The 16,543-nt window shown below is 44.6% G+C and overlaps 1 protein-coding gene across 3 annotated transcripts in view; it reads right to left on the bottom strand.

The window, feature by feature from the left end:
* SLC4A8 (solute carrier family 4 member 8) overlaps positions 1–16,543 on the bottom strand; it is a 79,855-nt gene that overhangs the window by 25,315 nt on the left and 37,997 nt on the right. For all 3 annotated transcript variants that reach the window (XM_030322635.1, XM_030322636.1, XM_032593973.1), the window contains exons 12-17: positions 11,187–11,361; positions 10,454–10,587; positions 9,174–9,419; positions 5,643–5,748; positions 4,859–5,020; positions 1,861–1,974 (exon numbers count right to left, since the gene is read on the bottom strand). In XM_030322635.1, coding sequence (XP_030178495.1) covers positions 1,861–1,974; positions 4,859–5,020; positions 5,643–5,748; positions 9,174–9,419; positions 10,454–10,587; positions 11,187–11,361 — 937 coding nt within the window. The remainder of the gene's footprint in view (positions 1–1,860; positions 1,975–4,858; positions 5,021–5,642; positions 5,749–9,173; positions 9,420–10,453; positions 10,588–11,186; positions 11,362–16,543) is intronic.

The following is a 16,543-nucleotide window of genomic DNA, read 5'->3' as shown; positions in this document are numbered from 1 at the left end:
ACAGGAGCCCAGGTACTAGAGATTTGAGAGAGGAGCCCAAGACTACTGAACTTGGGGCTTGTTTAATCTAGGACCCTCTCCAACGCTCCTATAAGACCACTACTGTTCATAAATCTTATTCGGGTGTTCATGACATACCTAAACTCTCTTAGGGTACTTTTGACATCCTCAAACTCCCCCAGGTACTCTGGGGAAGAAAAGTTCCCCTTGTTTGGCAAGTAGTAATGGAAGATGAAAGGCTGGGCATACAAACTGGCTCAGAATTGAACTAAATTCAATGAACAAAGCAAAGACTGTTGCATCCAAAGTACTTGGTTCCCCATTGGTCGTGACTCTAGGATTCAAAGACTCTTCAACAATGTCACCAGATCCCAAATCATGAATGGGCTAAGTTCTGAAAGTTTATAGGATCTATGTCTCCTTAGTAACAATGTTCTATGTGACAGTTAAGTTCTTAGGCCAACACAAAAATTTACTAAACTCTGACTGACATTAACACATTAGTAATAGTACTAGCCTTCAGACTGGGTTTTCCTCACTGGGGGCCATGTGGTATAACAGGGAAGGAAAGAAGGAAGAAAATTTCTCCTCTGCTTCCTGAAAGCAAGGCCTGCCAACAAGCAGCATTGTCTTTGACATTCTCCCATTTTCCCTTCCCATCTCTCCCCTACCTCCTGGGGCCTTCTTCCCAGATGTCCCAGAAATTCAGCACTTTCTGACTATCTAAGCCTACCCATCAGGGAACCTTTCCAAGGACTGCTTAAGGTTCTCAAATTACTTATTTTTACACAAAATCCATTCCTCCTGGAGGGCTGACCTCAGCTAGGTATTAGAAAGAAAGCTGATTGCGCTCATTCACACAAAGGTGAGAATGACATATTCTCAGAAGAATTATATTTTTAACAAGGGTGTTTTTCAATCCACAAATTTCTAGCTGATGGCATTTCAGTGCATTTAACGAAATAAAATAAAAAATCTTCAGGCAATATGGAAAGAGATATTTTTAACCGGGCCTATTTCAGGGAGGGAGGGAGGGAGAAAGGGAAGACAAAGGCACAGGGTACAGGGATGTTTACAAGTCAAGGGCTGCCTTTCTTCCTGTCTTCTTTCTCTTCCCCAGCCTCTCCTGTTCTTCTCATCTTATGATTCTTCTCCAGTCACTGAGTATGCCCAGGCTTTCCCTCCCCTCTGGTCTGTGGGGCTCTATGGAACCCAGCTCAGCCTTCCCATCTTCTCTGTTACTCGGTGCCCCTACACTGCAACAGATCTGGAGTCCCCACATACAGATCATTTGTTTTAGTTCTTTTATGTGTACATTTTCGGCAAAATATTGTAGATTGTAGAGAGTTATATAAAGAAACGATGAAATAGGGTTGAAGAGCTGTCCCGGTTACTCTGGTAGGAGCATTAGACCGTGGGTGAAGCCCCCAGGCCGGCTCACCTCTTCACAAGGCAAGATCCTGAAGGAGAGGGGCCAACCCTAATTTAACTTCTTACACCTTCCCAGTGCCCATACACAGCTGAAGCTCAAGGAAAGTGCTATTAATCAGACTTGTTCCAAGGACCCACATGTCCACTGTATGAGGTATGTATTTAAGTAAACATGCACATTCCACTATTGTAAATCTTAACTTTTCATTCATTAAACCACCTTAGATGTTCTGTTCTTGGAGTTTTGTGGCTGGAACTCAGCCAAGCCTTAAGAGTTTGGTCTTCTGAAAGGTAAGGCATGAGGGACAAAGTTTAGATTTCGGGGACTGCAGAACGCAGGATTAGGATATAGAAAGGCCTTTGAAATTCACTTGGGACCAGATTCTAGGAAACCACATGAGGGCACCAAGTACCCTGAAAGCTGTTTACCTTGAACACACTGGGAACTTGAAGTTTTGGTGATGGGATTCCAATCAAAAAATCAATAATCACCATTGTGAAGATAGTGAGGAAAACAGCAAAGTCACTCACCATGGAGCGTACCTGGCATGAGAAAGGATTGGAAAAGTGTTTTATTAGGCTCAATGCAGTAGAAGAGAATTTTGCATTGTAAAAGGTTTAAAAGTCCTCAGAAGAATGCTTTAATGTTATAATTGAATTAATACAACCACATGTAAACAACAGGAATATGTTAATATGCCCAAGTTAATACCCCCAAAGGGTGGATATGATGAGAGAGAATGAACCATTTGGCAAACTCTAATGTAACCACCCTGACTGGGAAGAGCTCTATTTGGAGCATTTGTGCTCAGGTCTGGGCAATAGTTCTGAGAACTTGGAATAAGATTTTCTGGGGCCAGTTAAGGTCCATTTGTACCAGCCAAGGGCCTTGGTGACAGCATCGACTCTTCTCCCTCATGCCCGACACCTCATCTACCTGCATCCAAGCCCTGTTGGCTCTACCTCCAGAACAAATCCCAGATCTGAGCACTTCTCACCACCTCCACTGTTCCTACCCAGACCAAGGTCACCATCAGCTCTTGTCTCTCTTAAGTACAGCAGACACTTGCTTCAGCCCCCCTTTAAAGCCATTGGACTGACTATACAAGTTGGATTATGTCAATCCACAAAAACCTTGAAATGGTTCCTCATTTCACTGAGATAAAAACCCAAAAGGCCTCGGCCTATGAGACCCACAAATTGAAATCATTAGAAGCCCAGCTTCTAACGCTCTCCCACTCGTTCACTCTGCTCCAGCCATACAGACCACTCCGTTGTGTATTTTCTTTTCTTTTTTTAAAAAAATTTTTTTAAATGTTTATTTATTTTTGACAGAGAGAGAGAGAGACAGAGACAGAGACAGAGCATGAGCGGAGGAGGGGCAGAGAGAGAGGGAGACACAGAATGGGAAGCAGGCTCCAGGCTCTGAGCTGTCAGCACAGAGCCCGATGCGGGGCTCGAACTCACAAACTGCGAGATCATGACCTGAGCCGAAGTCGGACGCTCAACCGACTGAGCCACCCAGGCACCCCCCCCCCAACTCTATTGTTTCTTAAACATCCCACCTTAGGGTCTTTGTACTTGCTTATCTCTCTTGTCTAGAATGCTTTTTCTGCAAGTAACTTCTTGGGTAGCTCCCTCACCTCCCTATGTTCATACAAAGATCACCTTCCCTATGAGATCTTCTCTGATGATCCTACTTGCAATTGGTCACCATTCTCTACTCCAGCACCACCTATGCTCCTTTTCTGCTTAATTTTCTCCATAGCAAAACAGATGAACATAAGGGAAGGAAGCAAAACTAATATAAAAACAGGGAGGGGAACAAAACATAAAAGACTCTTAAATATGGAGAACAGATGGTTACTGGAGGGGTTGTGGGAGGGGGGATGGGCTATATGGGCAAGGGGCATTAAGGAATCTACTCCTGAAATCATTGTTGCACTATATGCTAACTAACTTGGATGTAAATTTAAAAAAAGTTTCTCCATAGCACTCATCACCATTTTGTGCCTAGGAGGACGTTATAGTTTAGTTCAGCTTTAATAAAATACAATGCCTCTAAAACGCCCAGTGTCTGCCTTAATCTGAACTTCCAACAGAGACAGAGCAAAATATATCTTAGCCAAAATATATCTTAACCTGACTTTGTTTTCCTTTGAAACCTGAGGTTTGCAGCTTCCTGGCCCTGGTTTTGTCAGTTCTCTTCTGAATGTTACACAATTCTCTGAACCTGTACCTGCCCCCACCATCATGAGCCATCTTGGGTCCATCTGACCATCCTGGGGCCCAGTGGCCCTTCCCTCCTCTGAACTCCTATGACCCCTTGCATCCCAGGTTGGCGCCCAACCCTTTACACTGTATCATATGGACCTGTACATTTCGTATATTTCTCCTTCCTATATGATGGCAGAGACCATGTTTTAAACTTCTATATCCCTGACAGCACTTATCCCAGGCATCAGCAAGTAGCTAGTAGAGAACTGCCCTTATTAACTATTTGTCCACATCAGAAACCATCAGAAACAATGACCCAAAACTAATTCAATATGTTTCCCTTAACTACAATGTAGCATCGCGGAAGTCTAAGAATGTGTTTTTCCTGCATGAGTGTACCATAGACAGCTAATCAACTGAGCTCCCCACCCATTCGGACTTCCTGCCCTGCAAATGTACCTGACCGAACCCTCACTTCCAGAAAACCCACCATTTCTCATGCTTTGAACTCCTTTTCAAAGCAAAAGTGGCCCCTTTTCGCCGCTCTACACCCAGCCTCTGATTCCGCTCTACTAGAACTGGTCATGATCAAACAGCACCATTTGTATCAGATTACTGAGGCTTCAAAGAGTCAAGCAAACCAAGTCAGGAGTATTCTGGCTGCTGCAGTCAATGTCCCTGGTGATTTCACAAACTGCCACAAGAGACATCCCTGGGAAGAGACTTTGGGGTCCCCTACGTATCCAAAGTGATCATCCCGCTCCAGCTCCAGCTATTGCATACTCCATCTCCCAGCATCCTGGAAAGGACACTTCACAGCACTCTGGAAATTGAGGGTTAAGAACTTTTGCAGAACCCCCTTAAACTCCCCTGACACTTTTTTCTTTTTTTAAAGCAATCTCTACCCACCAATGTGGGGCTTGAACTTACGAGCCCAAGATCAAGAGTTGTGTGCTCTACTGAATGAGCCAGCAAGGCACCCATCGCCCGGCACTTTTAATCGAAAAAATCCTGAGTATTAACCCCTCAGCCCACACCACACATTTACGAAAGGCTGCCAGACACTAGAAGAGAATGCCACAGTGGGGCTTGCCGGGACATCTGGAACTTGCCACCTGCCACTCTACTCAGCAAGCAGCATGGAAGCTGAGAATAGACTCTGTTATATTAGAATTCTAACGCGGAAGAAATGTATGAGGGTGCTACCTACTCTGGTTGGGAAATAGCGACTTGTCTTAAATGTCTTTAAGGTGCTCGAGAGGATGAAGGTGGTGAAGAAGAGAATGCAGGACCAAAAGAGCACATCAGGAGTATAGGGTCCATGATGGCCGCACGCAGATCCCGTGAACTCTCCGTGCATCTCCTGGCACTCCTGCGGGAACAAGCATTCTGGGTGATGAAAGGCAGGCATGAGGGAATAAATAGCTCTGGCCTTCTGAGCCCACCCCTCCCTGTCGTCCCACGGTTGCTGGGGAGCGCAGGCTGCCGGCAGTGCCCATTGACCCGTGTGCTTGTGGCGCTCTCGCTTGCACAGGCCCCTTCTGAGTACGGTGACTACTTGGAGTCCTTAGACGCTTTGGAAAATGAAACCAGGATGGTCCCAAGCAAGCATGAAGCTCTGGGAGGGCTCTGGCAATTCGTATTGTTTATCTTACAGAGGACTTCCAAATCGGAATGTTCTGCCAGCCTCAGAAACCTGGGTGTGCCCCCCGCCCTGCCTGGTTTCATCCCCACATATCCCTAGTGCAGGGACCCTGGGTAGGGTGTACGTGGGAGGGAAGAGAAAGGCAATCTTCTTTTCCCTTTATGTACAAGAGAACTTTTGCTGGGGAAAAGGGTCAGCAAGAATAGTTTAAATAAATAAATAAATAAATAAATAAATAAATAAACAAACAAACAAACAACCTTTATTTTTGAAAACGCCAGACCATGCTGAAGGGCTACCACACTTAAACTTGGCAGTCACAGTGCTATAATACAACTCCCAGACTTACGCTAACAGTCAGGTTGGCCCAGTGGACTTCTGTTGTCACGATATTGTGGTCCTTCCAGTACTGCAGGGTATAGTTGTTTGGATTTTCTGGGAGAGTACACCTGCAGCTGAGGGAACAAGAAAAAAGGATTCCTGAGGAAAGCAGCCAAGTATTTGATTAAATAGTTTTAGCCATGACTGGACTAAAGCCCCTGTCAGAGCCTGCCTCGTTTCTCCTTTGCCCATCTCAGGTCCCTGAGATTGGTCCTGTTGCTTGAGGCCCATGGGTAAGCCCAACCACATCCTTATTTTTCAGTCAGCCATTATAAACACAGACACAAATCAGCACATGGGCCTTGAATTAAATTGTGCCGACCACCAAGCTTGGCACAGAATGGTTCTTGGTGGTCTCCTTGCTTAGTTTCTTTCGCTTAGGCCCTTCCCGTGAAATTCAATCTATAAAGCAAGGAGGACCTGCTACCCCATTTGGCTCTCAACAGTCTTCTCCAAGCCTGGATATCTCCTGCTATCTATACCCTGCCACATTCTCAATATGCTCTCAATATCAGAGGCTCCTGGAATTGTGATGCAAGCTTGTCCCGACACTGCATTATTCCTGGTAATATCCCACCACCATGGCCTCCTCTTGTACCTAACCAGACCAGATCAGACTTGTCCCTCTGGCCAACATGCGGCCTCCCAGTCCCACAATGAACATAGCCATTCCCACTAACTTTGCATCCTCTGTGGATTTAATGAGCATACCTTCTAAGGATATAGTACAACAGAATTAAAATACAAAAAGATCTCAGTAGATTGTAATAGGAGGAAATCAACAAAATAAAACGTAATAGGGAAAGCCATAAAGTCCTACATTTAGGTCTACAAAATCAATCCCAAACTTGGAAGCAACGAAGATGTCCTTCAGTAGGTGAATGGATGCACTATATCTATAACTACACAATGGACTATTATTCAGCACTAAAAAGAACGAACTATCAAGCCATCAAAAGGCATTAAAGACCTTTAAGGCAATAACACTAAGTACACAAAGCCAATCAGAAAAGCCTACATACTGCAGGATTACAACTATATGACATTGCTGAAAAGGCAAAATGATGACGACAGTAAAAAGATCAATGCTTGCCAGGGTTTGGAGTGGTACCGAGGGATGGGTAGGCAGAGCACCAAATATTTTTTTTTGAGAGAGAGAGACAGAGAGAGAGAGAGACAGGGGAGGTGCAGAGAGAGAGGGAGAGAGAAAGAATCCTAAGCAGGCTCCACACTCTCAGTGTGGAGCCCAGTGCGGGGCTCCATTTCATCAACTGTGAGACCATGACCTGAGCTGAAACCAAGAGTAGGAGGCTTAACCAAATGAGCCCCCCAGGTGCCCTCAGAGCACAGATCTTTAAGGCAGTGAACTATTCTGTATGATACTATAATAGTGGATATATTATTTATAGATTAATCAAAACTCATAGAATGTACAACACCAAGAGTGAACCCTAATGTAAACTATAGGCTTTGGGTGATAATGATGTCTCCATGTAAATTCATTGTTTGCAACAAACTTAGCACTCTGGTGCACAGGATGCTGATAGTGGGGGAGACTGCACATGTGTGGGAGCAGGGGGTGGATGGAAACTCTCTGTATCCTCTGCTCAACTTTGCTGTGAACCTAAAACTGCTCTTAAAAAATCAGTTCCACACACTTGGAAGGTATTATGCTGAGTGAAATAAGTCAGTCAGAGAAGGACAGATATCATATATCTTCACTCATATGTGGATCTTGAAAAACCTAACAGAAGACCATGGGGGAAGGGAAGAGGAAAAAAAAAAAAGTTACAAACAGAGAGGGAGGGAGGCAAACCACAAGAGACTCTTAAATACAGAGAACCAAGGGTGGATGGGGGGTGGGGGAGACGGGAAGATGGGTGATGGGCATTGAGGAGGGCACTTGTTGGGATGAGCACCGGGTATTGTATGGAAGCCAATTTGACAATAAAATATATTTTTTAAAAAATCAGTTCCACATACTAACATAAAATGATTTAAAGAGCTGGAGAGTTCTAGCTTCACAGCTCCAACGGCAGAATGCAACTAAGAAAAATCCCACCTTGAGCTGTATTAACACAGAATTACAGTGTCCAGATCCAAAGTCTACTCAGTCCAAGGCTGGTCACTTTTGTCAATCTTCCCCCACTAGGTCTCATGAGGGCAGATCCTTTGTCTGCCATGTTCACTGCTGTCTCCAGGGCCTAAAACCATGCCCGGCATATAGTAAGTGTTCAACAAATGTTTGTTAAACAAATAAATGAATGATTGAGAAAAAGGTCGAAGAATGAACCTTACTCCAATGCCAATCAGCAATCCACTAGGCTTCAAAGATTATACTCCCCTAATGGTTGTTATTTTGTAATAAAATAATTTCAAATTCTAACAAAAGTTTTTTATGAATTCTGACCTTAAAAAGGGGAATAAATGAATACGCAGAACGTACAAAAATGTATCCGTGACTAGTTGGCAGACCCCTCCATACAGTGTGCTCTCTGCTCAGACAGTTTCGGGTTGAAATTGTTCGCTTTACAACCAGGCCCTCCACATCAGAAATGTACAGCCAGAAGGCAGGGAATTTGATGTATCGAGCTAAAGGTTGAGGATCTTTAGTCATAATTTGGAGAATACTATTCCAGAGAAGAAGTGTTTCTAGGACCAGATTCTCCTGGATGGTTGACAACATGGCGAAATACCATGTTTCTTCTCCCCCTGATCCAAACTGTATCAGGCATGGGAAGAAAACAGTCTCTTGCATTGAAATCTATGTAAGTAAATAGATTACTAGATCCTTAGGAAACAGAGTAAGAGACCTGTGGATCTGCAAAGAATTGTGAGTATATCTCTACCTAACAATTCCTAAGAGGAGCCTGTACATACATTCAGACGATCTTGATAACATGCTTCAGGGACTCACAAATCCTTGTAAAAAGAAGGTCCTCCCAATAACTCACTTGAATTCTCCCTGCTACCTTTGCAGCCTACTTTTGTCTCGTGCCTGGAACCAAAAGCCCGTGCTCTGGAAAGCATTCCTCATGTCCCCTCTGAGTTTCGTTCTTAGTCCATCCTCTCTGTCATCACTTCTGGCTGTTCTCTGGCAGGCCCCCTGGGGTCTCCACATCCCTATCTAAGCCTTATTTCCCAGAGGGCCAAGACACTTCCTTAACAAAAGGCGCAAGGACTGCCGGGTACACTGCATCAGCCAGTAAACGCAAGCCAACTGATCAATTTAAAAAAAAAAAAAGGGGGGGGGGCGCCTGCGTGGCTCAGTCGGTTAAGCGTCCGACTTCAGCTCAGGTCACCATCTCGCGGTCCATGGGTTCGAGCCCCGCATCGGGCTCTGGGCTGATGGCTCAGAGTCTGGAGCCTGCTTCCGATTCTGTGTCTCCCTCTCTCTCTGCCCCTCCCCCGTTCATGCTCTGTCTCTCTCTGTCTCAAAAATAAATAAACATTAAAAAAATTTTTTTTTTAAAAAAAGACAAGCAGAAAGCATACTTACTAATACAGGCTAAGGTGGTCCAGCTGGCTGTGCATGTGGATGGGGTAGGTCTCTGCCAGGTGAATGAGCTTTTCTATTGCTTCATAGATGAAAATAATGCAAATCAGGGAGGCAAATGCCTCTTCGGTGAAGCGGGTAATGTAACAGACAAGGGAACTGGCATCAGTTGCCACAAGGACAATACACAGGAAGGCAGTCCACAGTCCGATACAGGCTCGCAGGGAGAGGTATGAAAGAGCGTAATCTCTGAAACAAAACCAAAGTTCATCAAAAAGCATGGATGGGTGAATTACAAAACAAAGGGTCAGAAATGTGGTTAATTCATCTCATCTCATCCATTCCAGTACCGCAACCCAGTTTACCCCTAATTCTGACTGTATTTTACTCCTAAATGCTGCCCAGGGACAGCTGTGACCAAAGATTTGCTCCACGGGTAATATTTGCCCCACAGGTAGTATCTGCCACAGCAAGGACACGGAAAGTGGAGAAGGAAGGAATCGGCCACACGCATTTCTGCCATTACTGCCCAACTTGATTCAGATCTTATTCTTACAGTTAGGAAAAAGGGGCTGGCCCATGTTCCATATGCTCCTACGTCCAATCCAAAATGAAGAAAAAATGTGATAGGGAAAGGAGGCACTGCTAAGCCCCTACCATCAGTAGCAACCACAATATGAAGGGGGCGTCTTAGGCCAAATTAAAAATTGACTTGAAAGGGGCGCCTGGGTGGCTCAGTCGGTTGAGCGTCCAACTTCGTCTTGGGTCATGATCCCACAGATCATGAATTTGAGCCCCACATGGGCTCCGTGCTGATGGTGGGGAGCATGCTTGGGATTATGTCTCTCTCCCTCTCTCTCTCTGTCCCCTCTGTGTACGCTCTCTCTCTCTCTCTCTCTCTCAAAATAAATAAATAAACTTTAAAAAACTTAATTTGAAATGAAAATGAAGGAATTTGACTTAGCTAGAGAAAGAAAACTCCAGTACGATACTGTGTGTTAACTAACTTGAATTTAAATAAATAAATTTTTAAAAAAGATAAAAAGTCAAGACTTCAATCATGGCTGAGGGACATTAATAAAGCTCTTTAAGATTAGGAGATCTACTATTTTAGGTACAGTACTACCTGGGGGCAGGGCAACAGACCAAATGATGTTCTTTCGTTAGGTTTTTACAATCCAGAGTAATATTTGCCTGATTATGCTCGCCCGGGATCCTGGCATTCAACCCTAACGGCACAATAACACATCCAGTTAGAGTTTTCAGAAAACCAAATGTCTTACTTGCAGAATTTGAATAAAATCTTTTCAAATACAAGCACTGGCCCAGTACTTCCCAGGATGGTGAGAGCCTGTCCCGCAAACAAGGAATAGGCGATCCCAGTCATGGAGGCTCCAAACAAGGATTCAATTGCACTCTGAGGGGGGAAAAAAAATCATCAGAGTCCATAGCCCATCTGTAACCAGTAGCGTGGGCTTATGCACATTCCTGACTTAGCTCTCGTGTGTGCCCTGACAAGCCATTTGCTTGTGTTTCATTTTAGCAAGAGTGAAGTATACACACGGTCTAATACTCCTGTAAACGGATACCGTCTTGATAATCCAGGTGCCCAAATCCAACCACATAGGATTCCTTAACTAAGTCCTGTTCTTCAGTGACTCAATTCAGTACTTAAATGTACACAGAAAGCACAGTGATACCATTTGTACTATAAGCCGTCATTCAGAGTCACATTAAATTTCAAATGACACTGATCTATCATTTTCCACCCTTTTGAGCACCAGGCAATTCAACCGGGCAGTCAACTAGTGACATTGATGTGCTAGCAGACGAGAGTCGGTTCTAAAGGGAAAACTAGGTTGCTGCTTGGTATGAAATCAGAAGACCACAGTATTCAGTAGAAAGAATCCAATCTCCTCAGCCCTAGCCCGGGGGATTTCCCTCTCAGCAGACTTCCCTGCCAACACAATGTTTTAACTCCTGTTGGGGCCAAGAGAAGTGGTAAAAAGTCCTTACTATGCGTCCCTCAGTGGCTTCTCCGAGCAATCCCCCAAAGGTGATGACAGGTGACATGCAGGCACAGTACAGGAACAGAAAGGAGGCCAAACACTGTAAACTGAGTGCATCCCGGTAGTCGCTCCAGTACCAGGGGGCCTTCCGCTTGATGTCCAACACCAAGCCCCCAAACAGCCTGTGGAAACATGGCAAACAGGCCTCTAACTCAGTCCCTCTTCCACGGAAGTATTTGAACAGCGCACATTTGAAAGCCACTTCAAATGTGCTCTGAAGACATGCTTTGGCTTCCATGTGAGCCCCAGTACAAGAAATCTCTCCGGGGTCAGCACACATTCCATTTGCAAACAAGGGCATGAATTTGAATGATTATCCCGAGCATAAAGAGAATTGCTTTGGGAGTGCATATTGCCCATTCAATAAAGAGTTCCCAAAAAAATTAACGCTAAGTGAAATAAGCCATACAGAGAAAGACAGATACCATATGGTTTCACTCTTATGTGGATCCTGAGAAACTTAACAGGAACCCATGGGGGAGGGGAAGGAAGAAAAAAGAAAAAAAAGAAGAAAAAAAAAAAAAAAAGAGGTTAGAGTGGGAGAGAGCCAAAGCATAAGAGACTGTTAAAAACTGAGAACAAACTGAGGGTTGATGGGGGGTGGGAGGGAGGGGAGGGTGGGTGATGGGTATTGAGGAGGGCACCTTTTGGGATGAGCACTGGGTGTTGTATGGAAACCAATTTGTCAATAAATTTCATAAAAAAAAAAAAAATTAACGTGAAATTAAGTAATCGCTTCAAACCGCAAATTCTGAGCTGTTCGGAGGAAATGTGCAAAATCCATTCAAGGTATTAAAATCGTTACTTTTATTATATATGTATTCTAGCCAAAGAGCCCCATCACATGCACTTCCCTACGCTGAACAGCTACCCACCTTACTGTTGAGAAATTAGCGTAAGAATTCGTTCATGTGGTCGACAAGTAGTAGCAGATATTGTGCCAGGGACGGGAGATGCAGCAGGGAGCAAGACAACGCAGCCCTTCTCTAGCACAGGCGATAGGCAGTGCTGTGAGGGTGCCACGGCAGCATAGAACAGGAGGGAGATTTCAACGGGGACTCAGAGAACGGACCAGGAGCTAGCCAGATGGGGCAGAGGGGCTAGCGTGGGTGACACCTGGAGGTGAGAGTACATGGCGGGGTCCAAGTGCTAACGCAGATACAGCTCGATAAGACAGTGTGAGGGGCAAATACCAACAGACGGGAACGGTGAAGCTGGAGAAGCCAAGTCACAGAGCGCCTTGCAAACTGTTTTAAGGAATTAGAACTTTATCCTGATGGCATGTCAAGTCACCGAAGGATTGTAAACAGGAGAACAACATAATTAAACGTGCATTCTGGAAGGATCACTCTGGAGGGGGTGTAATGGATGGAACGCGGGGCAAGACTGGAGGCAGGGGATTGGGAGGAGGAGAAGTGGAAGGACTCAAGGGCTGAATCAGGAAGTAGAGTCCACAGGACGTGGTGGCAGGACTTCTGGACCCCTCTCCAGTTCCCAAGGATGAGACAGATCAAGAGCAAGATATCTCACACCAAGAAAGAGTGTTCTCAAACTGGGTCACTTTTTCTAGAGTGAGGTCTTTGCACCAGAGTGAAAGTTGATAGGGGAGTCACAAAAAATGCCACTCAGCATTACAGGACAGATCACCTGGTCTCTTCTACAAACCAATGGCATAGAAAAAAAGGAAGGAGAGCTAGTACAGAATGGGATCATAATAACCAAATGCAATCCCTGACTGGATGCTATGTGAAGAAAAAAAAAAAAACTCTAAAAAGATGTGGCTAAGACAATCACAAAAAGTTAAATGTGAACTGAGCATTAGACAATTTAAAGAATTATTGTTAATTTTGTTAGATTTCATAATGGCATGACCGTTGTTTTTTAAAATGTCCTTATCAAACAGAGATACATACTGAAGTAGTTACAGGTAAAATGACATGATAGCAGTGATTTGGTTTAAAATAATCTAGAAAACATAAAAATAAAACAATTACGTGGGGAGAAATAGACAAAACATGACTGGCAAAATGTTAATCACCGTTGACGGGCACATGGGGGTTCATTATACTGTTCTCTCTTCTTATGTGTTTGAAACTTTCTATGATAAGCCAAAAGCAAAAAATGAGCTACTCTTTCATGAAAGGAGGCTTGGCCAGCTCTTTCCATCTCTCTGCCTGGGAGCCTGGAGGAGAACCATGCGACCTGGGGCCTGTACACCAGGGGGAAAGGCCCAGGCAGCTCTCTCTTTCCATTTGAATGCTTTCTCTCCCTAGCCAGGTGCAATGAGTGTGTTCGTGGACACCGGGCGGACACTGTTCTATTCTACCTATTTGTTCTTTTCCTCTGGTTTGGGTGGGTATAGTTGGGATTCACCGTCATCAGTTTATAGCGGTAACATCACAATCTGGTTCTTGGCTTAGAGAAGAGAGGCAAAGCTCGTTTTGTTTTTAGTCTATCTGGCAAACCTAGCTTAGGTAAGGGGCTATCTATAGGGTCTAACCTAGAGTGTGAGAGTTCCACCTCAGAGTCTGGAACCAAGGCTCCAGTTTGTAATAAAGTGTCACTATGCCTTGCTTTCTCCTCTGTGCAAATAGGACCTTATAGGCAGTTTTGATCGGTCTGGGGCAAGACACAAGTGTTTCTGGGTCTTTACCAAGACAGAACTAGTACCATGTGAATATCACCTCTTAATCACCGATGACCTTCCTCTGAAGGGTATTATTCTGGGAGAAGAATCTCCTTCTGTAATAATGAGCCTCACCCCACTTGGCAACCTGAGATGCTGCCACGATTGCTCAGCCCCTGGATGCAGGAGGCCCTTCCAGGGAGGAACGTCTGTGAGTCACAGACAAAAGATGTATGCGAAATGGATTTATAAGAAGCCATAGAAAGGGGGGGCATCTGCATGCCTAACAGTGATTAAAAGGGGAAAGAAAAGATCTGAGGCTCTTATGGATAATGTAACTATAAATTAATAAAATGATTTCTGACTACTATTTATAGAGTCAGCCTTATCCCTCACTCATGCATAGAATCAGACCATAATTGCACAGCTACCACAAGATCAGGCATGGATGCTTCTCTCCACATTGGAGACTTCCTTTCCCTTTCAACACTACCTTTGATGTTCAAGTTTTTTGGGGGGTAGGAGGCACACAGGGATACGAATTTCAGCTTGATGCAAGAAAGGACTTACCCGTGTAGAGGGTCACTAGGCTCTGGAGCACTGACTTAGGGAGACCTTCTCTGGAGGGCTTTAGGGACAGCCCAGCCATCCATTTGTCTGGTGTGCTTTGGAAGAAACCTGTTTGAAGTGTGTGTGTTGGGGGGGTGGGGAATCATCAAGATAGCAGCTCCTGGTTCTTTTTTTCATTAACCCTTCCCAAAAGTGGCATCCCCAACGAGGTACATAAATATGCCTTGGAAAAGCCCTTTCTTGGAAAACCCTTCTCTTCCCTGCGGTGAAACTTGTGACCTAGGAACACTCTAGTCAGACTTTTGTCTTTGTTATGTACAGGAATGCATCAGCATCACGGAGGTCCAACACACTGTGCTCCAGCCCGGCCTCAGGTTAATACAGGACTGTTTTCAACTTGCCTCCTTTCCTGCCTTAAGAGTCTACACGCCCCCATCTTCATATACCTCCCCGTCCGACAAATAGAACATCCCCTAAGTCTCCAGGTTTTGCCCCAGGCCTTGCAACATGGCACACACAAGGCAGGTTTTCCACCTCGGAGAAACACAACTAATGGTATGAAGAACTATTTTTTGTCTGTGCAGTCCAGGCAGGTCCAGAAAGTTCTAGGATGTTCATCTATGGGGGAGGGTTTGCTTTGACTCCCTACAAACTTTGAGATTTGGAAAGAGAAAAGGGTTGGCACAGAAGCATAATCTGTGATGCAGGCATGAAGTCACCTGACCTACAAGGCTATAATAGGAGAAAGGCAATGTGTCTTGAGGTCTTTTACTAAGGGCTCTGAGGAAAATTTGGGGAACTCAGGAAGAGGAGGTATCTCCCATAACAAGCAGCCCTAGGCCCTGAACCTAGATAACCCTTCCTTTCAGCTTTATCAACTCCATTAACTTCCTGACAAGACATGAAGGGAGAACTTCCTCAAACCCTAGATGAGTTTGTGAGTAAAGGTACTTTGACACTGTGAGTAAGCATGTGATGATCCTGGCCACATGAGATCTTCTTTTGGGATGTCAGGCACCATTTCTGAGAATAGACAATTCTTGAGATCTAATCTAATGGTCTCCCAAACTCCCACGTGGACTGGATTATAAATGACCCCCTCAAAAGGCCTGGGACTTTAGTTTATTCTCCTCTAACACCAAAAGAAACCTGAAATCTCAAATCATTTGGAGGAAACCCTGTTGCCCTCATTTCCACTACCTTCAAACTCTAAGTCCTAGGGTGTGAACACCATTTATATTCAAAAGATATATCACCACCCTGAAATACCATCAAACACCCAAGACCCTTTCCCTAAAAAACACCACCTCCTCTAGGACCGCCTCAATCCTGGAACCTATTCTAGGGACAGATGCTTCCCTTGAACTGCTTCTCAATACCAGGCCTCCCCACCCAATTCAGACCTCTCCCAACTTTAAAGAAAATGTTAAATTTACTCTTGGAGGTTGCTCCCTCATTTCAGTGATCCCTTCCATCAAAGAGCTGTTCTTTTCCTCCATGATCACTCCCCAGAACCCAATTATCTTTCCCCACCCTCAAATACATTCCTCCAGCCAGGAAACACACCCCCATTCTGGACACTGCTAGCTAAGTGCCTTCTCTCCTGCTTCTAAGCCCCCTTTCCTAGCTTCTCCCTGAATTTCTAAGAGTAGAAAAATAGATGACTGTCTACAATTCTAGAAAACCCTGAGTTTCCACTGGGTACTGAGGATAGAAAAATAAGGAAAGCAACTTCAAGCAAAGAAGAAAAAAACTAAGGTGAAAGCTAGGAAGTAGAGGGCATTACAAAGCTTCACTCCATGATCTGAGTCCTGTCCTGAGACTCTCCACCCAGCAGATCCTCAGAAACAAGTACAACTTATGGAACCAGAACTATGGTCTCAACCATCTCCCACCATCTGGGGAAACCCTAGATGTCACTCCAACCCAAAATGCCATCCTCTTTCACCACCTTCTTACCTGGCAAATCAAAGTTAGTCTGGGAACCTGCTTCCCTAAACTTCCATAGAGAACCTCCTCCTTGGACATCTGTCTTTAGAGTCTGGGCCTAGAAGAGTAGATTGACTATTCTGAGACACACCCACACCCCTAAAATACTACTTATTTTC

This window comes from Lynx canadensis, chromosome B4 (genome assembly GCF_007474595.2).
Source record: "Lynx canadensis isolate LIC74 chromosome B4, mLynCan4.pri.v2, whole genome shotgun sequence".
In the NCBI taxonomy this organism is placed as follows: Eukaryota; Metazoa; Chordata; class Mammalia; order Carnivora; family Felidae; genus Lynx; species Lynx canadensis.
Note: the sequence above shows the minus strand (reverse complement) of the source record. Positions and strands in the feature narration are given on the sequence as shown.